The 24,255-nt window shown below is 41.4% G+C and overlaps 2 protein-coding genes and 1 pseudogene across 3 annotated transcripts in view; 1 reads left to right on the top strand and 2 right to left on the bottom strand.

The window, feature by feature from the left end:
- LOC308644072 (olfactory receptor 7A40-like) overlaps nucleotides 1-8,722 on the bottom strand; it is a gene marked incomplete at both ends in the record, with an annotated part of 35,734 nt that extends 27,012 nt beyond the window's left edge. Inside the window, one exon of the mRNA XM_081284767.1 lies at nucleotides 8,652-8,722. The remainder of the gene's footprint in view (nucleotides 1-8,651) is intronic.
- LOC308644086 (olfactory receptor 7A5-like) lies at nucleotides 2,607-3,427 on the top strand (annotated as a pseudogene). Its single transcript has one exon. The product of its transcript is annotated as an olfactory receptor 7A5-like (transcript).
- Nucleotides 7,817-8,746, bottom strand: LOC308644073 (olfactory receptor 7A10-like; the record flags this gene model as incomplete). The annotated part of the gene is made up of 1 exon (XM_081284768.1): nucleotides 7,817-8,746. One exon carries the CDS (start codon nucleotides 8,744-8,746, stop codon nucleotides 7,817-7,819), a length of 930 nt encoding a protein of 309 aa, XP_081140894.1.
- Nucleotides 8,747-24,255: the final 15,509 nt, after the last annotated feature.

A 24,255-nucleotide genomic window follows, 5' to 3' on the forward strand; every position in this document is an offset into this window, starting at 1 on the left:
TTTTCTAAATGATGCACATGTATCCACATATAATAAACATAAAGGCAAAAACATAAAGGAGAAAGTAGAAGATGAATGTCCCTGCTCATTTGTCTCTTGCATTACAATGGCACAGAGTATAGCTAAATAAATGTGTGTGCCATTGTGTCCTTAGGGATGTACCATACGGAGAGTGTCATGTGTGTGAAAGGTTGTACTCATCACAGGAGCACAATTTTGTAGAGTATGGGGAGGGGGCCTTCAAATGTTGGACTAAGTCCAGAACAGGACCAGGGTGAGCCCATCTGGTGTGTCAGAGATCTAAACAGTGGTTGCCAGAGGCTGGGAAGACATGGTGAAGAGAGAGGAGGGCCCATGGGTACAGCCTGGAGCAGTAACTTCTCATGTCGTGGTAACTGTGGTGGACAACACTTGTGGGTTTCAAAGCAGCTGGTGGAGAGTCTTTGTGACTGTTCCCACATGTAGAATACATGGAAGTTCAAGGTGCTATATACACACAGGACCCTGACCTGATGGTTACACAGTGTGGATGTATATTGTCATGTCACATTGTGCCCCAAGTATGAACAATCATGATGCATCAGTGGTAAACTTTAGAACAATTAAAAACAAAGACTGAGACCCAAGAAAAGAGCTGCCTGAGGAAAATGAGACAGAAGCCCTCCTCACCTGCCATCCAGTCCTGTGAAGACCAGGGGGAAATCAATGTGGGTGAGCACAGGAAGGGCCATTCTGTCTCACAAAACAGGGCAAAGAGCATTTGTGGTTCTTGGTGTATTTCCTTTGGTGAGCTGTTGATTTACTGTCTAGGTAACAGTTTCTTCTATTTAGACATTTGACGCATGTGCTTTTCAACACTCTGATGTGATCCTTACTCTGTTCTCTTGGTTAATGTGGTTTTGATCTCTTGTTTTGTTGGGCATCAAGGGGGTAGAATGGGACTTGGAATGCCACCAAATGGAAAATATTCCTTCCTTACAGTCTCCTGGGGACCTCCTGAGTTTATTAGCTCTGTCTCTTCCAGGTCCACTTACCACACCCCTCTGTTTATTCAGCATATTTTTTATTGTTTCTTTTAACACAGGGCAGATAAAGGCCACAGAAAAAGGGAACTACGATGTAACCTGTGATGAAAAATTGACAGCCTGAGTCTCTGATGACCAATTCTACCTTCTTTCAGGCAAGTTAATCCAATATCAGAAGCTCCAATCCATTTCTTTCTTATGGTGTGGCTGGGAGTGAGAAGAGCCTTGTGTTATCACATCGTGCTGTGTGTACAGGGATGTGTGTGTTGGGGGGTGTTTACCTTTAGCGATGAGAGCAGGTTTCAGAGGAGGGTACCCGGGCACAGTATACAGACTCTCCCCGGGTTTGATGGTTCTACCTGTTATTCCTTGACTTTACAATGGTGTAAAGCAATGTGCATTCTGAAGAAACTGTACATTGAATTTCGAACTTAGGTTCTTTTCCAGGCTGGTGTTAGGCTGTATGATACCCTCATGAGGCTGAGAACAGACAGCATGTGCCCTGCCAGTTCAACATTGTAAGGGCTTGCAAGGGCTCAGAACTGCACTGAGGCTACAGGTACTGTGTTGCCCAGCTGGGATGTTCGTGAGGTTACAGGCAGTCAAGGTATTTTCAATTTACAGTATTTCCCACTTGTTCTAGGTTTATTAGGCCATAGTATAAATTATGGAATAAAAAATTATGGAAGATCTTTTGTATTCCTAATGGGGATTCCTCATCCAGAGCCCAGAACATCTTCTATCAGCTAAAGTGTTATGCAATTTAAGTTTTTTCTTAAATGTTTCAACAAAAGATTTTAGGTTATACTGCGTGTTATTCAAATGTCACCAGAAACTAAAATTCTAAACACTGAATGACACAGAAAACTCTAGAAAGTCAAAAACTTCTAAATGTACAAGATTTTTATAAACAGAATCTGAAAAGCATGACATTATTTTTCATTTTTATTTCAATCATAGTCTTCACTGGATTCAAAACCAAACTAAATATATACCCCTCCAACCAAAGAAAGGCTGAAAAAAATGGCATTTGAAAAACAGAAAGAGAATGTCACCTCCTGCAGAGAAATAAAGCTGTTGAAACAACAATAACAAAAAAGATTTTACGGATGTTTGTCTTTTTTCTGCATTGCTTGCACATTGTCTAGACAGCCCCAGGAACTGGGTTTATATTGAATTTGGTTCTGTAAAGGCATAAAGAAATTTGTTATTGTAGAATACATGATCTCTTGGGAAAAGCTGAGAATGGGAAATCATAAATGTTGGGGTGTTTCCTAAAGGGGAGAAGATTCACAAAGGAAACATAAAAATAGTTTTTTAGCTGTAACATAAATGAGAACATTTCTGAAAAGTTAGTCATGCATGTCTGATTATTGTTATTGTAGTTGTCTCTCCCTCTCTATGTGTTTCTCTCTCTCTCTCTCTCTCTCTCTCTCTCTCTCTCTCTCTCTCTCTCTCTCCCTCTCTAGTCAGATGGACCACGTGGAACAAGGGAATGGTACACACATTTCAAAATTCCATCTTCTGGGATTTTCAGAGCAACCTGGATGGCAACCCTTCCACTTTGGGCTTTTCCTCTCCATGAACCTGATCACTGTGTGTGGAAACCTGCTCATCCTCCTGGCCATCACCTTGGACTCCCACCTGCACACACCCTTATATTTCTTCCTCAGCAACCGGTCTTTTTCTGACTTCTGTATCACCTCCACCACTATCCCAAAGATGCTGGTGAACATGCAGACACAGAGCAAGGCCATAAGCTTTGAAGGCTGCATCATGCAGATGCACTTTTTCATAGTCTTTGCCAGTCTGGAAAACTTCCTCCTGGCCGTGATGGCCTATGACCACTTTGTGGCTATCTGTCACCCCCTGCACTACACAGTCATCATGAACCCCCAGCTCTGCATGTTGTTGGTTATGGTGTCCTGGATCCTGAGTGTCCTGCATGCTCTGTTACAAAGCTTAATGGTGTTGCGACTGTCCTTCTGCACAGACTTGGAAATCCCCCACTTTTTCTGTGAACTTAATCAGGTGGTCCAACTTGCCTGTTCTGACACTTCTCCTAATGACATGGTGATGTACTTTACATCTGTGCTGCTGGGTAGTGGCCAGCTCGCTGGCATCCTTTACTCTTATTCTAAGATAGATATTTCCTCCATAAGTTCAATCTCTTCAGCTCAGGGCAAGTACAAAGCCCTCTCCATCTGTGCGTCTCACCTCTCTGTGGTCTCCTTATTTTATTTCATGAGCTTCGGTGTGTACCTTAATTCTGCTGTGACCATAGTTCACACTCAAGTGCAACAGCTTCGGTTATGTACAGTGTGGTCACCCCCATGCTGAACCCCTACATCTATAGTCTGAGGAATAAGGACATCAAGAGCACTCTAAGAAGATACCCCTGAGGAAAACTGTAATGGTGATTTTCCAGAACTCTCCCTGCTTGCAGGACTGTCCTCCTCTGAGATGGTGACTGCAGTTCCATGGTCAGGTCACGGAAGTACAACTTGTTGCTCCCAGATTTTTCTTTGAGTGTCAAGTTTCTTTAACTTTGATGACTTTATATAATTTAAACTCCTTTTATTAAAATTTCTGCTGTTTCTAATATTCAATGATATTTTTTCATGTTGTCATTTTTGCTACTTAAAGTTTTTACCAATTTTTGAAAATATTTTGAGTTTCCCACTGTCCAATGTGATTATTGTTTGCACTAATGCAGTATGAACTACATTAGGTGACTGAGGTGATTTGTATAACTTTATAGCAGGAGACAATCTGAAAGTAAATTTTTTTGACACCTGCATTCCTGTTTCCTTGCTCCATCTCTCCTTTACTGCTCTCTCTAGTAACACAGACCTTAAAATACGAGTATGTTTCTCAGTTGTCACAGGTATTCTCCCCATGATGGTCTTGTTTCTCTCCAGCATGGTCCTCAGTGCATCCTGTTTACCTGCATAGTGTAGTAAGGCCAAAATTATGAATCTGATACATGTTAGAACTATAATGGACACTGAGAGTCCAATTTTAATGCCTTGCTTGACTTAGAGTCAGATATGACCAAGAATACTGTGGACTAAAATGTTCAACCATACTTGAATTACTCTGGAAGATTTCTTTTTGGTGATGTACACGGTTCTGGAGCAAATGGGCCAGGTATATGAGAACCAGCCTCAACCTACTGGGGGGCTTAAGAAAGTGAGGCAGATGGACCCATAATCCAGAGTACAGTTTATTGGGGACTAACTGACAGAAGCCTGGTCCTGGACCATCAGCTCAGGGCAAGTACAAAGCCCTCTCCTCCTGTGCATCTCATGTCTCTGTGGTCTCCTTATTTTATTTCATGAGCTTTGGTGTGTACCTTAATTCTGCTGTGGATCCCTGCAGTTTGGGTCAGAAGGAAGAGCATATATATGTGGGTTAGGACCATTGACTTCCTCTGAGCCAGAATGTACCTGGTTTACCTTAAGCTTATATCAAGTCAGGGGCGTCCCTGGAGCCAGGTCCAGCTGTACAGCTGCACACACCAGGCTGATGGCTTGGTCTGCTAGAGTTTGCTGGAAACTCTGCAGGAAATACCACCATGGGTTACTCTGGGGCAATTGTGGTGGCTAAGATTCCAGTTGGCTGCAACTGTGTCACGCTGGGTTCATGCACACATCTAGTCACCAAAGTATGGACACATGTTGTCCACACCATGGGGTTCCACTCGGCAGAAAGACCTGGTGAATTTTCTGTATTATTTCATCTCATGTGTCTGCTTAAAACTCTCCAGTGCTGTCAACTATTATGACTCCCTCCATTGTCATTAACAAACTCTCTCCCCCTTTACACGCTTTGCCACACACATTAGTGTGTAAGTGAGTGACAGGAGCATCGCTGTAATCAGTTTCTCTTTAATCTCCTAAATTCTCTTAAAACCTCATGGTAAAAGGAGGACTCATGCAAGACATTGACTAAGAGGCCCAGTTAGGGCTCTGGGGATGGAGACTTCTGCTTTAGGCCTACAGGGTACTTCTAGGGGGGAAAACCTGCTCTGGAGGGAAAGGAAGGTATTGGGGAATAAGATTAATCAAATTGTGTTATGGGGGCTGGGAGTTGGCTCAAGCAGTAATGCGCTCCCCTGGCATGCGCGGGGCGATGGGTTCGATCCTCAGCACAACATAAAAATAAAAAAATAAAGATGTTTGTCCACTAAAAACTAAAAAATATTTTAAAATTCTCTCTCTCTTTCTCTCACTTAAAAAAATTGTTATGTGAATGTACAGATATGGCATAAAGAACCTCTCTTTTATTTACAATTGTAATGCAATAATAAAAAATAAATGAAAATTTTAAAATATGGTTTCAATCACTCCCAAATGCTTAAAGTTAATATAAATCATATTCTTTTTATTACAATAATCTGAAATGAACATGAATATCCAGGTCATTAGGAATAATGCCATCAAATATTAGAACAGAATCCAAAAATAAGAAACAACAGATTATTCTGAATGACCTCTGATCTGTTTGTATCAATCACTGTATCAGTAAGCCACTGCTGCATAATTATCTATCCCCAAGGCAAATGGTTTAAGATAATGCTTTTCTTATTTCATGGGCATCTAACAGAATGTACCTGTCATACTTCTCTTAGTGTGGCATGTTCCAAAGTCACTCATGTTGTTGTAAATGAAACAATGAGAGCTGCGTGGTATTTCATTGTGTAATATATACTACATTGTATTTATTCATCTGCCAATGAATGTCAAAAGCACTGTATTGAATTGGCTTTATTTTCTTGCCATCATTTTGTTTCCTAAGCTTCTTTGCTATATTTTCTATACATAGTGCACATAATTTACACAATACTATGAGAAAGTAAGGACCAACATAGCAGGTGAAGTCCCTGGATATCTGTGTGGATGACGTGTGGATATCATTCTGGTGATTAGAGAAAACAACGAGATAAATGTATGTATGGTTGCTGTCTTCAGGGATAAATCTTATGAAAAATGCCATCCTAAAAGTACACCATCATCATGGTCTGCACAGGTTCTTATGGAATATTGTCCAGGGAGGTCTTTGCATTTTGGAAGAAGTCTAGAGCCAGGAATGAAGCACACCCATTGGACTTGTCAAAAAAGAGATCAACCCCACCCCCCACCACCACCAAAAAAAAAAAAAAAGGAAAAAATGACACATACAGCAGTGATAAAGTCTATTTTAATGTGTATACCAATGCACAATGAAGCCCACCACTCTGCATAATTAACATCAATGAATAAAAAGATTATATAATAACATTTTCCAACCTCCCTTTGTCTCCTTCCCTCTTCGCTGTCAGCAAATCGGGGTCTCTATGCCACACTCTGCTTCTGTGACAGCAAGGATCCACCCATCCCTGATCTACCCACCAACAGTGAGAAGCTTGCAGTGCTTAGACACAGAGCCCATGAAGACGTGCACACCTCACCTCCAGGTTGGGCTCTGGACGTCTTCATTCCCACAGTGGTCAACACTGTCCACAGCTATTGGTCAAGTTTGTCACTTAAGTGTGTGTGGGTGGTGGCACCTGATTATCCAGAGACATCTCCAAACATACATTCTCCAGGATCTGCTCCCAACCAAGACAACAGGTGATCTTTTCCCAACACTTTATTATTAAAATTTTCAGAGGTACACTGAGGTGACCGAATTGTGCCTAGAGCAACCCCACTAACTCACCACACATCTGCAAGAAACTTTCTGATACTTTTGCTTTCTTACATGTCTTCCCCTCTACTCACTCCTCCCCAATCCACCCACCCATCCACCCATCCACCCACCCATCAGCCCATCATGGGAGTTTCCTCCTCCCGATGCTGCTCTGCTGGGTCTCCTCCCAGGGCCATCTTGGCTAAACAGGAAATATATTTGTAACTCCTTAGCTCAGTTCCATGGTGACCTTCTCATTGTCACATTCCCTGTCACTCCGTGAGAACTGGCTGCCTTACACACTCCCATCACTTTGTCATACACAGGATGTAATAATGGTGCACAAAATATCATACTAAACAAAACAGGAATTTTCATATATTTTCTGATGCAACACAAGTAATAACTGCAGGAAAACAGGAGGGTAGCCAAGGGGAGAAACGTGTGACAATCAGAGAGAGCAGAATATTAATGAAGATAGAGAAGGAAACTGTGGGATATAAAGGGAAAGATAGGCTCTCCTCCCACCACCTGACAGAGAGTCACCATTTCTGACTTTGAAGCTTTGGGCTTAGCCATCAGAATCACTTTTTCATCCTGAAAAAGGCTTTCTTTCCAAAGAATATTTTCAAGCCAGCTTTCTGTCTTTATTCCACAGATTGTGGCTGAGGAGGCTCCTTTAGGGGGTGATGATGGTGAACCCCATCAAGCCTGCAGCACTTCAAGGCACTTCAAGGATCTAGAAACAAGAAACCCTTTGACTTGCACAGTGAAACAGGGAGACAACTATGATTTGAGACACAAACAGAGAGAACATTATAATATTTCTTCTTTGTTGTATAAATTCCACTAGCAAAATAAAAAAGTGTTAGAGTAAGAAAAACTATGATCAACTGCATATACATGTTGACTGCCCTCTTTTCAATAGTCAACATGAGAAATCAACCAAGGTGTCCATTGGCTGAAGAGCAGAAAAATATATGTAGTGCAAGCACAAGGACAACTATAATTCAGCCAAAAAAAAAAAAGAATGAAGTCCTGTCATTCAGGACAACTTGGATGAAACTGGAGCACATCATGTTAAGTGGACTCACCAGGCAAAGAAGGAAAATTACTGTCTATAGTTGCCCTCCCAAGTGTCTTCTCAGAGCGCTCTTAATGTCCTTGTTCCTCAGACTGTAGATAAAGGGGTTCAGCATGGGGGTGACTACGGTGTACATCACAGAGGCTGTTGCAGTAGAGTGTGAGTTTTGGGTCACAGCAGAACTGAGGTACACACCCAGGCTTGTGCCATAAAATAAGGAGACCACAGAGAGGTGAGATGCACAGGTAGAGAAGGCTTTGTACCTGCCCTGAGCTGAAGAGATTGCACGGATGGAGGACACGATCTTACAGTAAGAGTAAAGGATGCCAGTGAAGGTACAGAAAGCCAGAAGTAAAGATGAAAAATATATCACTATGTCATTGAGAAAAGTGTCAGAACAAGCACAGTGGACCACCTGGTTAAGTTCACAAAAGAAGTGGGGGATTTCCACATTTGTGCAGAAGGACAGTCGCAACACCATTAAGCTTTGTAACAGAGCATTTGGGAAACTCAAGATCCAGCACATCAGAACCAGCACCACACAGAGCCCATGGTTCATGATGACTGTGTAGTGCAGGGGGTGACAGATGGCCACATACCGGTCATAGGCCATCACAGTCAGAAGAAAGATGTCCAGCCCTGCAAAGTGTATGAAAAAGCACATCTGGGTGATGCAGGCTGCGTAGGTAATGGCCTTGCTCTGTGTCTGGATGTTCACCAGCATCTTGGGGATGGTGGTGGAGGTGAAGCAGATGTCCACAAAGGACAGGTTGGAGAGGAAGAAGTACATGGGAGTGTGCAGGTTGGAGTCTGAGATGGTGGCCAAGATGATGAGCAGGTTCCCCAGCACAGTGACCAGGTACATGGACAGGAAAAGTCCAAAGATGAGGGGCTGCAGTTCTGGGTCCTCTGAAAATCCTAGAAGAATGAATTCTGAAATCTGTGTGCTATTCCTTGATTTCATGTGGTGGCTGTGACAAGTAGGAGAGGAGAGGAGAGGAGAGAGAGAGAGAGAGAGAGAGAGAGAGAGAGAGAGAGAGAGAGATGCATTACTATTTAATTTCTATTTTGCTCTCATTTCTATTTATAGTAAAGCCATCATTTTTATATTTTATCTGAATCTGGTCTCCTTTCAAAACATCATCCTACACTTTTTTAACAAAATTCTTCCCACATTTCTCAGCATTTCCTTGAGTTCAGTACTCTACAATTACAGGGAGAGACTCCTAATGCATTTGAAGAACAAAAGTTGAGTATTTACTATGTTCTAGGAATAATCTAGAAAATGTAGGAACCATGCAGAAAAACAAATGTCCCTACAACATAAAGATGGAGAAAAATTAAAAGCAAACTTGCAAAATTATACAACATGCCAGGTAAGACAGATGCTTGGAAGAAGAGGAAAGAAGGTAAGAAACAAGACAGTGGATGATAAAGATGCTTTTTTAAAAATCAGACTTTTGGCAAGATCAGCAAAGAAAGTGAAAAATCAGATTTGAACAAAATCTGAAGGAAGAAAGAGCAAGTGCCACAAAGAGCAAGTCATCAGGGACGATTGTCTGGCAGGAGGTACAGACTGTGCAAAGGCCCCCAGGAAGCTGCCCATTTCAGATATCCAGGGCTAACAAGAACTAGGGTGGCAAGAGGAAAGACCAAGAGGGAGAGGAGCAGCTCAATGGCTAAGAGCACAACAGTGGTAACCTGAGGATGGGAAGGTGAGCAAGGAAGGGAGGACATACATGGGTTAATTGATGGGTATAAAAACACAGGAGAATTAAATTCTAGTGTTCCACAGCACAGAAGTGGGCCTTGGGCTACCCATATTTTTTGTTTATTTCATAGTAGTTAGAAAACAGGAGTTTGAATTTTCTTGTCGATAGTAATGATAAATGTTCAAGGACAGTGGGTATGATAATTACCCCAATTTGGTCATTAAACATTTACACAGGTAGCAAAGTATCACACAGTCCACCATAAATATATGCAATTAATTTTGTGTGAACTGAACATGTAAATAAATTTAAAAAGAAGGTTCTCCTTATAATTTCTTCTGTAAGATACTTTCTTTGGTGGTATCTATCCCAAGATGTGATTATGCTTATTAAGCGAAGATCCATGTGTAGCTCTTTGGATCTCAGAGTTTAAAGCAACTTGCTGAGTTCAAAAATGTCAGCCCAGTAATTGTATTTGTTACGATTGCATGAACATAGTAAAGCACTCGGAAACTCCATTTCTTTAACTGTAAATGTGATGATAATGGTACCCAATACATAAGGATCTTGTGAGAAGCAAATGAGGTAATGTGTAGGTAATTTTAACTTAATTTACAGAAGGTGGAGAGGGATGTGGACAGAGAATGCTGAACAATGTTGCATATAGATGCAACATAAATGAATCTGTGCTGAGATCCATGAACAGCTCTGATTATTGCAGCACTGTTAACAACACCCAAGATGTGGAATCTGTCAGGGCATCCATCAGGGGATGAATAGTGAAAGAAAATGTCCATTGGTAGGAGGATGGATACAAAACACAACAGAATCTTATTCAGCCTAAAAAACAATGAAATTCTGCCTTGTAGCAACGTGGATGGAAATGGAGCTCATTATTATAAGTGAGATAAGCCCCGACAGTAAGAAAAATCTCTCCCGCTGTCATTCATGTGTGGAAGCTACAACTCCTGAAAGAGTGGAATCCTGGTCGCTGGAGATGGGGAAGTTTAGGAGGGAGGGAAGACAAGGCAGGAGAGATGCTGAGCTCCCACACACTGATAGGCAGGAGGAGCAGTTCTGGTGGTCTGTAGCAGGGGAGGGGAACGGTAGCCATAGAAACCTTCCAACATTTCAAAGTAACTAGAGAGTCTGAAGTTTCTCAATATGTAGAAGTGATTAATGCTTGAGGAGAAGGAAATGCTAACTACCCTGAATGGTTCATTTCACATACAATGCATCTTCCAAATTATTCTATGTACCTAATAAATATAGGAATGTTAGGTGTCCATTAAAATATTTTAAAAATCGTATTTAGCATGTTGAAGAACCAAGTAATTTTGTGCCACTGAAACATCAAGACAAATGACTCTGCCCAACTCTTTGCTTTTGCACTATTAAATTTGCTACAAAATTTTTCCTTTGAATTGTGCACTGTCATTTGATTTCTACCTGTCGTCTTGAGTCCTGGGATCTGTATCAGGAATCCCCATTAGGAATGTGGAAGCTGGTGGACTTATGATGGGATTATGTACTGATAAAGCCACCAGAAGAGTTGTAACATCATAAGTCAAAAATGCACTAACATCCCCAACCCAACAGCATCCCAGCTGAGCAGCGCAGGAGCTATGGAGTCTCAGGTGCTTACCCAGGGGATAGTCTGGCTGACCCGGAGTCCAGCTCTGTGCTACCAGAGACCAGCATCATTAAAGGGTATTGTCTTACATATCACCAGCCTGGAAAAGATCAAAATTGAAAATTCAAAGTAGTTTTTTTATAATGCACATCATTTTTAGATGATCATAAAGTTTAAAAAATCATTATTATTTTGAGCCTCATAATTTGGGGACTGTCTGCATACTATTCTCAGGTCCACTTGCTCTGAAACCGACACACACACTCGCATACACACACATACACACAACAGCCCAACGTGTTAATATAATGCTCTTCTCACCCCAGCCACACTATCCAACAGGAATGGATACAAGGCAAGTTGTCAAACTCAGTTTCACTTTCCCCTAAAGAATGAAGCAATGGTGCTCAGAAACTCGAGGTTCGCGGTCTCCCATCACAGGTACCTTGGAGATCCATTTTTGTGTGGTCATTATCTTCTCTGCATTTAAAGAAACAAGAAATATGCTCAATAAAGGGAAGGGGATGTAAAAGGGACCTGAGAGAGGAACCGTCTAAGGAGGCAGGGGTCCCTAGGATGCTGCAAGGAAGGAGAAGCTGCCTTGATTCTGGTGGCATTTCCCTCCCATGTTTCCCTCGGTGGCCAGCAAAACTATAAGGGATCAAAATGAAGAAAGGGCATCTTTTCAGTGTCCAGAAACATACATATCAACATTCAAATAGACAAATTGAATATTGCAAGCCAACAACCCACGAAAGGAAGTTCACCAAGAACAACAAATGCTCTCCACACTGTCCCTGGGACCGCAGGGGAATGGCCTCCCTGAGCCTGCTGCTCTCTGGCCATGAGAGGAAGAGAACAGCCACGTCCTGTCAGTCCAAGGTGGAGCATTCTGAGGAACGACAGCAGAGGAGACATATACAGCTCCTCAGACTGCTCATTAGGCGTGTTCCTCATTATGGCAACACTGGGCACACAACCAATTCCCCTGCTGGACAGTGCTCTGTACACAAGAATGCTTCTTTTTCAAGCAGATTCTCTATTCCCAAGAGACAGAATTAAAGTCAGCAGAATTCATCCAATTACTTCATCTCTTCTTCCTTCCAGAGATTTAACCTCATGACACCCCAAGCTGAAGTTCTCTTCCGAGTCTGACAGAAAGAACCTATCTTACCCATGAGGCTTGGAATGGTTAAGTGATGTGTCCATTAGGCCCACTGGGAGTCAGGTTCTCAATACATGAATTTTGGAAGAGGCAGAAATATTAAGTCAATAACAGAATAGAATTGTCCCAGACTAGGAACGACCTGTTTTGAACAGGTGCTCAATAGGCATTTGGGAGGGGAAAACATGGCAGTGGGGAGAGAGTGAGCCACCAGGGCCCCGTGCTGCCAGACCTGCAGATCTCACCTAGTCAGAATACTGCATCTCTGAGGTGTTAGAGCACCCCTATCCAGCTGCTCTCCGAAGAAATCACCAGCGCTGTGACCCCATGCAGGGATCAGGCCTCAGCATTCCAGGAGGTCATCCAGCATTGGAGCAGGACCCAAAGCCTGGGGGAGGGCCTTAGCAGAATCACCTATGAACATATCCTCAGATCGCCAAGATGTCACTCGGCTCCCACACACCTGCTACCTACCTACAGCCCAAGGCCATCATCCAGCCCTCCCCACCTCACCAGGCTCCCTCCACCTCACCAGACACCCAGGTGCTGAAAGCAGGCCACCACCATCTTGGCTCAACATTCTCGCCATATTATCTGGGGGCAGTTCCCAGATAGGATCTCTAGTGGCCAGGTACCAGATTCCCAACCTTCCCCCCATCCCCAATGTAGGTAACCCAACACAGTAGTTGCCCAAACAGGTGTGCAGTGAGACCAGGGAGCTGCCCACAGATCAATTGAGAGTTTCCTCAATTGGAACTGCTAAGGGAGAGGGAAAGACCAGGAACTGGGAAATCTCCAGGCAAGAGAGGGAGATAGTACAGGGCACTCATGTCATATGGGTAAGTGGTCCCCAAAAGAGACCTGTGAGGTGCAGTCTTTTTCCAGGGACTGGTGGTGCCACTCCCTGGATCCAGGCACCCTGCTCCAGGACCAGTCTTCCCACCCTGATTACCTGCACCATCCGGAGGACAGAGGCACCAGCTTACAACAAAGGATGACACCTACTGGATGAGAAGACAATCAGGAGAGACACGGATCTCTAAAGCTAGAACCTGGCTTCTTCCTTTGAGGTTTTGGTTGGTTGGTTGGTTGATTGGTTGGTTGGTTGGCTGGTTGGTTGATTTTTTCTATTCTACCCCTCCATCCTCTGGCCCTCATGTCCCCAATATATGTGAAACCAAGAACTTTGCATGAAATAAGACTTTGAGTACTGAGTCATCTGAATAATATAATATAGAGGTGTTGTGTATGGCCCTTTTTTCTCTTCCTTTTTATTCTTTCATTTTTCTTTCCCCCTTCCAATTTTTACTGTGTTAACATCTGTATTTTTCTAAATACCTGTGTGTTTGTTTCATGTACTGTACTGTCATTCCATGTACTTACCTAATCCTCTTGCTACTAACCTTCTTCACTAGATTTCTCCTGCACACTTCCTAAGATATATTAACTCTATATCCTCACATCCTACCTCCTCAGCACATTGTCCTAATCCACACCCCCAGTTTATTGTCCAGTGTTAGAATCTGTAAACCTTTTTACAAAATTACTGATTATATTTTAGATAATAATTGAATCCAACATTTCTGTACATCGAGACTAAACTGTAAACATTTTAATAACAAGAAATTGTTTCTTAGGCGGTATATTGTTGATATCTGGGTCTGTTAACATTGTCCTTCCCCACAAAGGAGAGGTCTTGGAACCCTCAAGAGCACGACAAACCTATAGGGTAAAAACAATAACAATCTAGACCCACAGAGCTGGAAAGGAAGACACGAGCAACATGAAAAGACAAGGGAAGAAAGTGCCACAAACAAATCAAGACACCACATCATTAGAATCATTGGCAGCCACAGCAGAAGAAATGACAGAGAAGGAATTTGGGATGTACATGGTTACAGTGTTCTGTGAGCTCAAGGAAGGTACAAGAAAGAAATTCCAGGAAGTGAAAGGTCACTTCGACCAGGAGCTACATAAACATATACAGGAAGCAAAAGATCACCTCAACAGGAAGATAGAAGTGCTAAAAAACAAACAGAAATCCTTGAAATGAAAGAAACAATAAACCAAATTAAAAGCTCAAATGAAAGCACTACCAACAGAGTAGACCACTTAGAAGATAGGTCATCAGACAATGAAGACAAAATATATACTCTTGAAAAAAAATATAGAGCACACAGTGATAATGGTAAGAAACCATGAGCACAACATTCAAGAATTATGGGTTAGTATAAAAAGAATAAATTTAACAGTTAGTGGGATAGAGGAAGGCATAGAATTCCAAACTAAAGGAATGAACAATCTATTCAATGAAACAATATCAGAAAATTTTCAGAACATGAAGAATGAATTGGAAATCCAAATTCAAAAAGCCTATAGAATGCCAAGTATACAAAATCCCAACAGATCCACAGCAAGGCACATTATAATGAAAATGCCCAACATATAGAATAAGGAGAGAATTTTAAAAGCCATAAGAGAAAGAAATAAGATTACATATAGGGGAAAAACAATTAGGATAATGGCAGATTTTTCAACCCCAAAAGCTAGAAGATCCTGGAACAACATATATCATGATAGCTCTGAAAGAAAATGGGTGCCAACCAAGAATTTTGTATCCAGCAAAATTAAGCTTTAGATTTGAAGTTGAAATAAAAACATTCTGTGATAAACAAAGGTTAAAAGAATTTATAACTAGAAAACCGACACTACAAAACATCATTGGGAAAATATTCCATGAAGATGAAACAAAAAACAAGGAAAATCAGCAGAGGGAGGTAGTACCCTAAAGGAAAAACTAATAAAAGAATAAAATCAAGTCAAGTTAAATAACAAAAATAAAGAAGTATGACTGGAAATACAAACAATGTCTCAATAGTAACCCTGAATGTTAATGGCTTAAACTCACCAATAAAAAGACATAGAATAATAGATTGAATTTTTAAAAAGACCCAACAATATGCTGCCTTCGGGAGACTCATCTGATAGGAAAAGATATGCACAAACTGAAGGTGAAAGGTTGGGACAAATTATACCAGTCTAAAGGACTGCGGAAGCAAGCAGGGGTTTCCATCCTCATATCAAATAGAGTAGACTTCAAGCCAAGGTTAATCAAAAAGGATAAAGATGGACATTACATACTGCCCAAGAAAACCATACACCAACAATACATAACAATCATAAATATATATGCCCCAAACAATGGTCGAGCTATGTTCATCAAATTCTTCTCAAGTTCAAGAGTCAACTTGATCACAACACAATAATCTTGGGTGACTTTAACACACTTCTCCCAACATTGGATATATCTTTGAAACAAAAGCTGAATAAAGAAACTCTAGGACTCAAGAATACAATCAATAACTTAGACTTAACTGACATATATAGAATATTTCGACCTGCATCAAGTGAAAACACTTTCTTCTCAGCAGCACGTGGATCCTTCTCTAAAATAGACCATATGCTATGCCACAAAGCAACTCTTAGCAAATACAAAAGAGTAGAGATACTAGTCTGTATTTTATCAGATCATAATGGAATGAAATTGAAAATCAATGACAAAATAAAAATTACTCCAACACCTGGAGACTAAACAATATGCTACTGAATGAACAATGGGTTGCAGAAGACATCAAATAAATGATTAAAAATTCTTAGAGTTAAATGAGAAGATAGACACAACATATCAAAATATATGAAAACAGTTCTAAGAGGAAAGTTCATTGCTAGAGTTCATTCCTTGAAAGAAGAAAAAGTCAACAAATAAATGACCTCACTTTACATCTCAAATACCTAGAAAAAGAAGAACAAGTCAGCTTCAAAATCAGTAGAAGGCAAGAAATAATTAAAATTAGGGCTGAAATCAATGAAATTAAAACAAAAGAAACAATTGAAAAAATTGACAAAACAAAAAGTTGGTTCTTTGAAAAAATAAATAAAATTGACAGACCCTTAGCCATGCTAATGAAGAGAAGGAGAGAGAGAACTCGTTACCAGCATATATGATAAGAAATGTAATATCACAACAGACACCATAGAAATATAGAAAGTAATTAGAAATTATTTTGAAAACTTATACTCCAATAAAATAGAAGATAGTGAAGGCATTGACAAGTTTCTTAAGTCATATGACATGCCCAGACTGAATCAGGAAGTTATACACAATTTAAACAGACCAATAACAAGTGATGAAATAGAATACGCCATCAGAAACCTACCAACCAAGAAAAGCCCAGGACCAGACGGTTACATAGCCGAGTTCTACAAAACCTTTAAAGAAGAACTAATACCAATAGTCTTCAATTTATTTTAGTAAATAGAAAAAGAAGCAGCACTTCTTTTTCTATTTACTAAAATAAACAAACTCATTCTATGAGGCCAATATCATCCTGATTCCAAAACCAGGCAAAGACACACCAAAGAAAGAAAACTTTAAATAAACCAATATCCTAATGAACATAGATGCAAAAAATTCTCAATAAAATTCGGACAAATCGAATACAAAAACATATCAAAAAGATCATGCACCATGATCACGTGGGATTCATCCCAGGGATGCAAGGTTGGTTCAACATAAGGAAATCAATAAATGTATTTCATCACATCAATAGACTCAAAAGATAACAATCATATGATCACCTCAACAGATGCAGAAAAAGCATTTGACAAAATACAGCTTCCTGTCCTGTTCAAAACACTAGAAAAACTAGGGATAACAGGAGTATATCTCAACATCGTAAAGGCTATCTATACTAAGCCCCAGGCCAACATCATTCTAAATGGAGAAAAATTGAAGCCATTCCCTCTAAAACCTGGAACATGACAGGGATACCCTCTTTCACCACTTCTATTTAACTTAATCCTTGAAACACTGGCCAGAGCAATTAGATGAAAGAAATTAAAAGGATATATATAGTAAAAAATGAACTTAAATTAGCACTATTTGGTGAACCTGGGCAGGTCATTTCTTGTGAGCTTTATCCTGTGGCTTTGTTTTCACAGATCCTCCATGAAGAAGGGAGAATCTACCCCGTTTATACATAATGTGCCAAGGTCTGCAAGTTCGATACCTTTTCATGAGGAAACATTCAAGAGGCAAATGTCAAATTGTTTAGGCAGAAATTGAGCTGCGAAGTCTCACAACTGACCACCTAAAATCAGAACTGAGTTGGTGGAGGCCTTCATGGTGGAGAAGGCCTTGGAATGCCTGCACTTGACTCTAACACTGGACCACAGACTCAGTGCTAAATTATGGAACCACCATGTGACCCACAATCCCACCACTGCTGTTTGCTTAGTCAGCCTTGTCATTGTTGTGAGGAAAAGGCCTGACAAGAGCAACACAGAGTGGGGAAAGTTGATTTAGGGCTCATGGTTTCAGAGATCTCTGTACATAAATGGCTGACTCCATTGTTCTGAATCTGAGATGAGGCAGAACATTATCACAGAAGGGTTTGGAGATGGAAAATAATAAGGAATAAGAGATAGCTCTAGTCACCATGGACAAAATATAAACCCTAAAGGAACAACCCCACTGACATAATGTTCCAACTACATCCTACCTGGCTCCAGTTACCACCCAATAATTCTCTATCAGTGGATGAGTGCACTGATTACGTAATTTCAGCTCTGAACTTCCTTGTACTGTTTAACACATGAGCTTTTGGGAAACACCTCATATCTAAACCATAACAGTCAGTATTCATTCAAAAGAATGAAGTATCTCAAACATCTCCACTTCTACATTTGGTACAACATTATTCAAAGTAGCCAAGACCTGGAATCCACCTAAGTACCCATCAACATATGAATGGATAAAGAAAATGCAGCACATATACACAATGAAACAGGATTCATCCATAAAAATAGATGGAAGTCCTATCCTAACAAAATGGATGGAACTAAAGTTCATAATGTTAAGAGAAATTAGCAGACACAGAAAAACAAGTGCCACATGACCTCACTCTTGTGTGAAATATAAAAATTTTAATTTCATCAAACTAAAGATTCAAATATGAGGGATGAGTTGGTTTGGGGGAGAGAAAGTTGGGAAAACGTTGGCCAAAGAATACATATTTCCATCAGATAAATAATAAGTTCATGAGCTCTACTGTACAACATAGTCAATACAGTTAATTATATTGAATCTTCAAAAGTTCCAAGAGTAGGTATTAAGAGTAGATATTAAGCTTTTAATTAGATATTAAGACTGTCATTCTACACCACAAATGATAAATACATAATGTATATGATGATTCATATGTACCTATATTTGATATGTACGTAGGAATGCACGCATATAGACATATATATTTGAAATGTACATATATACTCAGAACATAATGGTTTATGCTATAAATGAATGCAACTTGATCTTTCAATTTAAAAAGGCAGTCCACCAATCAAGTCTGGGAGCCTCAAGATCAACTGGGTATTAGTTTCAAATGCAAAATCTCTGGGCCACCCTGACCTCCCTGATCATAATCTACATTCAAACAAATCCCCAAGTGATTCATATTTGCATTGACTTTGGAAAAATTCTGGTCTAGAAAGGATGTTTCTCAACTCCCCATGTTGACTTCTGTGCGAGGGAACCCTGTGGTGTGGCCTCCTGTGCACTGAGGAATGATGAGTGACATCCCTGGCTTCCGTCCACAGTCAAGACCCAAAGTAGCAGGTAGGATTGGACAGTCCTTCTGCAGAAATGTGGAAGTGATGACTAATTGTAAAATATAAAACAAGGTCTCCATGGGGCAGAATCAGAGAAGAAAATAGTTTATTTTTCCAGTGGCACCAAAAATGTTTATGAATTATATTCCATAAATTTGCACCAGGAAGGTGAGAAGCAAAGTAATTTGATGCACCAAAAAATATCAGTTTTATAGATTTTCCCAAGAGTGGAACATAGTAAAACAACTGAAAAGAGTCAGAAAATCCTTACTGTACCTAGTTGGAGCCATCTTGAGTGGGTCAGTGATGGTGTCCGTGAGTCCTGCACAGCACAGGGAGGTGGACTCAGGCTCTGAGCTGCCTGCCTGGGTCCTGGGAGGACGTCCGCTCCACCACCACCATCACTGTCTCCCAAGAGTCGTTCAATGCTGGACTCATCACAGGGGTTGCCAGGAAACCCTTGTGATGTCACAGTGACCTGAGCCAATGAGGAGCAAGGTAATGGTCACAATGGCAGCTGTCTGTGGAGCATCTACTCTGGGCAGCTCATTTCCTGTGAGCTTTAACCTTAGTTCACACAGAAACTGATGAAGGGGGAATCTACCAAGTATGTCTATAAGGAGGCAAGGTTTGTAAGTTTGATTTCCTGTCACAAGGGAAGACTTCAAGAGGCTAGTGTCAACTCACTTAGACAGAAGCCAAGCTAGAGACTCCAGCGCTGACCACCTAAAATCAGAACTGAGGTAATGGAGGCCTTCATGGTGGAGAAGGCCTTGGAATGTCTGCACTTGACTCTAACACTGGACCACAGCCTCAGTGCTAATTAACGGAAATACCATGTGACCCTGTAGCCCCATGAATGAAAATGGTCATCCAAGAAAATGAAGGTGGCATCTCAGAGACTTCTGCACTTCCATATCACTGCAGCATTGACCAGAGTAGGCAGATATGGAATCCACTTAGGTGTCTATTCATGGATGGATGGATAAAGAAAACACCTTATGTATACTAAGGGGGTATGGTTCAACCATAAAAATGTAAGAAATCCTGTCAATTGTGACAACACAGATGGAAATGGAAGTCCCTAAATAAGTGAAATCAGAGAGACAGAAAGACAAATATGGAATCTCACATGTGGAATCTAAAAACACTGTTTTCATGGAAATAAAAAGAGTGAAATGGTGGTCACCAGGGACTGATATGGTTTGTGTGGTTGTGGGGAGAAATGTTGGTCAAAGGATCTGAGGTTCAGCTGGACAGGAGGAAGAGTCAGAGTTCTACAACTTGGTGATTCTAGTTACAGAATTTTTAACAATACTGAGTGGATATTGAGTGTCTCACCACAAAATATAACAATTATGTGAAGTGATGCACCTGACAATTAGCTGGATTCAGTCATTCCACAATGCATGTGTTCTTGAAAATGTTCTGCCATAGGCCATAAACACAAGTTTCCTGTGTATTTAATGAGAGTTATCCACCAGGAAATGGCAGCTTCAATGCCAACTGGGAGCTCTTAGGCTAACACAATCTCACCTCAATAACGTACCAAATCACAACCTGCATTTCAACCAGATCCCCAAGTGATTGATATTCACACTGAAGTTGGAAAGATTCTGGTCAGAAAAGTGGTTCTCAAACTCCCCACCATTGACATTTGAGCTAAACAACACCTTGGTGTGAGGGGTCCTGTGCTTTGCTGGACACTGAGGAGCATCCTTGGCCTCCACTGCTGGGCACAGTAAAAATCCCAAGTTGCAACAACCCCAGACTTCCTCAACCACCCGTCTCCATCATCATGCCTGGTGGAAGACCAGTGCCCTGGAGCAAGAGACATGGAACACCAGGAGGAACGCTCCTTCTTACTCAGTTCATAATTAGAGGCAGATCTCTTAGCCTCTGGGCCTCATTTATACAGATGTAAAAAAAATAATCCTCGTACATCTGTAAAAATGAAATGAAGCAATCCTTGTGAGATTTTAACTTCAGTCTATGCTGCACACACACAAGAATATCTCTAAATATATCTCTAATTATTACCTAATGTTTTATAAATGAAGGCATAAATGACCATTTTTAACTTGATATTCAAGCATGAAACTCATAAGTGCCTTGTAAAAAGCATCATGAATCCAAGGGTTCTGGCAAATTCCCATGACTTTAACAAATGAAGACAGTTCTCTCCCTTGATGAAGAGGAAATAGCAATTTCCTAAAGATAATGGGAAATGTGCCCCTCTAGGAGACCATGCTTGGGAGATCCACAGAATCTATCGAAGCCAAGTAGTTCAGACATTTGAGAGAATTGTAGCTAAGGGTTGGGCACAAATGCTAAGGAGTTGGGGCTTCTGGAACGTAGAGGATTTTGTGGACAAAAAAAGCAAAGCCTAGTTTCACCTAATTGCTCTGATCTCCTGGGAACATAGAAGGAGCAGGAACATTTTCCTTGCTGCTCACAACAATTACATCCAGGGAAGCCAAGTGCTCAGGGGAAGGAGTTAGGAGAGGACTGAACCTAATGAGCAGAGACAGGGAGCTTCGTGTAGATGCCCTGATGTTGTCCCTCAGAGCAGGCAATTGCAGGTTGAGCAGGATGTGGTGGCTTGTTCTGGAGTCCTAAGTCTGGCTCAGGGGCCTGGGCTTCCCTCTCTTGCTGTCTTGTCAGGGGACAAAGCTTCAGTCTTCACCATCAATGAGGCAGACTCCAGACTTCCACAGTAAGACCTCCTCAGAGACCCCATCCATATGAGTCTCAGACCTGGTAGGTCCTGCAGGAAATGTTCAGCAAAAACAGAAGCTGACAACATTGACTCAGCCAGCCCAGAGCTGAGAGCTGAGAGCTGAGTCACTCACTCATCTGCATCTGGTTAACATGTTAAAAAGAGAAGCAACTCTCAGACTCTGCAATGCTTAGATCACTGCTGACAACATATAATGGGAACAGAGTCCAGTTGGACAAGACTGGGAAAGTGTATGAAGTATTTTCCATAAAATAAGAACATATCCAGGGAGCTCCCCAGTAGCAGGTTGGTCAAAATGAGTCTCAGGGGTGGCGGGTTCTGCAGTGAGCTGAGGGCATTTCTTTCTTTAATTTCAGCCCGGAGTGTATTCAAGCCACTTCCATATTCATTACAAAGGGGAGACGAATGGGCTGCTTACAAATACTGCCTTGCCACCCTCCTTCAGGGGACACACATCTCACAGCATCCTCTCTAAATCTGGGTATTCATTTGAGTGAAATAATTTTTATTTGATGGGTCAAAATAGAAAATTAAAGGGCTTTCTTTTGCAGTTCTTTCCTTACTGCCCAGGGTAAGTACATTTTTTAGCTTGTTAGCCTTTTTCTTTCTATTTGCAATTGGAAATACTTTGCTTTTGTGGGAACTGGGCATCTTTATATTCTGCATTCAAAGAAAGAATTGGAAGTTATTTTCACTAAGATTGCTGCTTGCCATTGAGCTCTTTATATATGTTGCCGAAGTCTAGCTGGGCACAATTCAGGAGCCACTTGTCAAACAGGAAGGAACTTTATTTTTAGCATCCACGCTGCACCACGCACCACCAGAAGCTCTCCAGGAATTCCCCAAGAGCCCAACCACCACCTCTGGCACTTCCAGCAAGCACACTCAATGGGAACTCTTAGGTTATTTTCAATTTTCCCGCTCTTGAGGCAGATTGGCTGGGCCGCGTGGGCGGAGCCAAAAGAGTCCCCCAATGAGCAGCTCCGTGGTATGAAAGGGCGGGGAAACGGCCCAATAAGCCTCACCGCAGAGGAGCCAATCAGCTGAGCGGGTGGAGCCCGGCCCCTCTATCTTGCCTCCTCAGAGTGGTTTGCTCCTTGCTCCGCCTTGCTCCGCTGCCTGTGGACCCGGCCCGCTCTCGCCTCAGCCCGCGCCTGGAGGAGGCGTCCTGGGCAGCGTGGATCCCTGGCCCCGCTTGCACGCACCACCCAGGACCAGGCGAGATGGCCGCCTCTAGGGCTGCGGAGGGAGGTGGAGACGGGGCAGGCCACCGCGAGGGAAGGCGGGGACACGGAGGAGGACGGAGGAGCCACGGAGCAGCTGCTATCAAGGTGCACAGTCCTCAACAATATGTCTTGAAATTTAGACAGGGAACATGTGAATTTATGAATTTCATGTAGCCAAATCTAAGAGTTGGTCACGTCGCTTTTTATATTTAATCTTCCTCTGCATGATGTGTAGTAATCAAGTTCCTTTTTTGCCATTCTCATCTAATTTCTTATCTGTTTTTCCTTATTATTCCCATTTTCCTTGGGGTGGTTCTACTTTTATGAGTAGCAACACCCTTTCCCCTCTTGTGGAACATATTCTGTTATATTCAAGTGAAAATCGACTGTGTCTTTCTCAGAAGCCCGTGTTTCATACACAGGAGTTTCATTATGTCTACAGAGATGGCCTCTCTGCACAGTTGGAACAGGCACCTGGCCTCATAGCTTTACTGCTGGGAATAGGTGGGAAGATACAGGTAGCACTCCTGGCCCACGTGTGTGGTGGGAACTCATGAGGTGGTGCTCTAACCATGGTGTTTACTCACTCCATCATTCTTGCCATTGTGTCCAGTGTCCTAAGCACATTTGGATCCACTTATGTTTTTACAGGCTGAAATAAGAAGTTGGAATACCAATTCTTTCACTGCTCCTAAAAAAGTATTTTTTCATTATTTTATTTACAGGTATTTGTCGATCTTGAACTAGAGACTCATGATGATGGTTATTTTTTAAATTTATTTATTCTAATTAGTTATACATGACACCAGAATGCATTTCAATCCATAGTACACATATAGAGCACAGTTTTTCATGAATCTGGTTGTACACATTCATGTCTTCATGTATGTACTTAGGGCAAATGATGTCCATCTCATTCTACCATCTTTCCTACCCTCATCCCCCTCCCTTCCCTTCCCTCCCCTTTGCCCTATCTAGAGTTTCTCCATTCCTCCCATGCTCACTGCCCCATCACCATTATGAGTCAGCATCAATATATCAGAGAAAACATTTAGCATTTGCTTTTTTGGGGGATTAGCTATGTTCACTTAGCATTATATTCTCCAACTCCATCCATTTACCTGCAAATGCCACGATTTTATTTTCTTTTAATGAAGAGTAATATTCCATTGTGTATATATACCACAGTTTCTTTATTCATTCATCTACTGAAGGGCATCTAGTTTGGATCCACAGTTTAGCTATTGTGAATTGGGCTGCTGTAAACATTGATGTGGCTGTGTCCCTGTAGTATGCTGTTTTTAAGTCCTTTGGGTATAGACCAAGGA

Source organism: Spermophilus citellus (genome assembly GCF_964194105.1).
Source record: "Spermophilus citellus genome assembly, chromosome: 3".
NCBI lineage: Eukaryota > Metazoa > Chordata > Mammalia > Rodentia > Sciuridae > Spermophilus > Spermophilus citellus.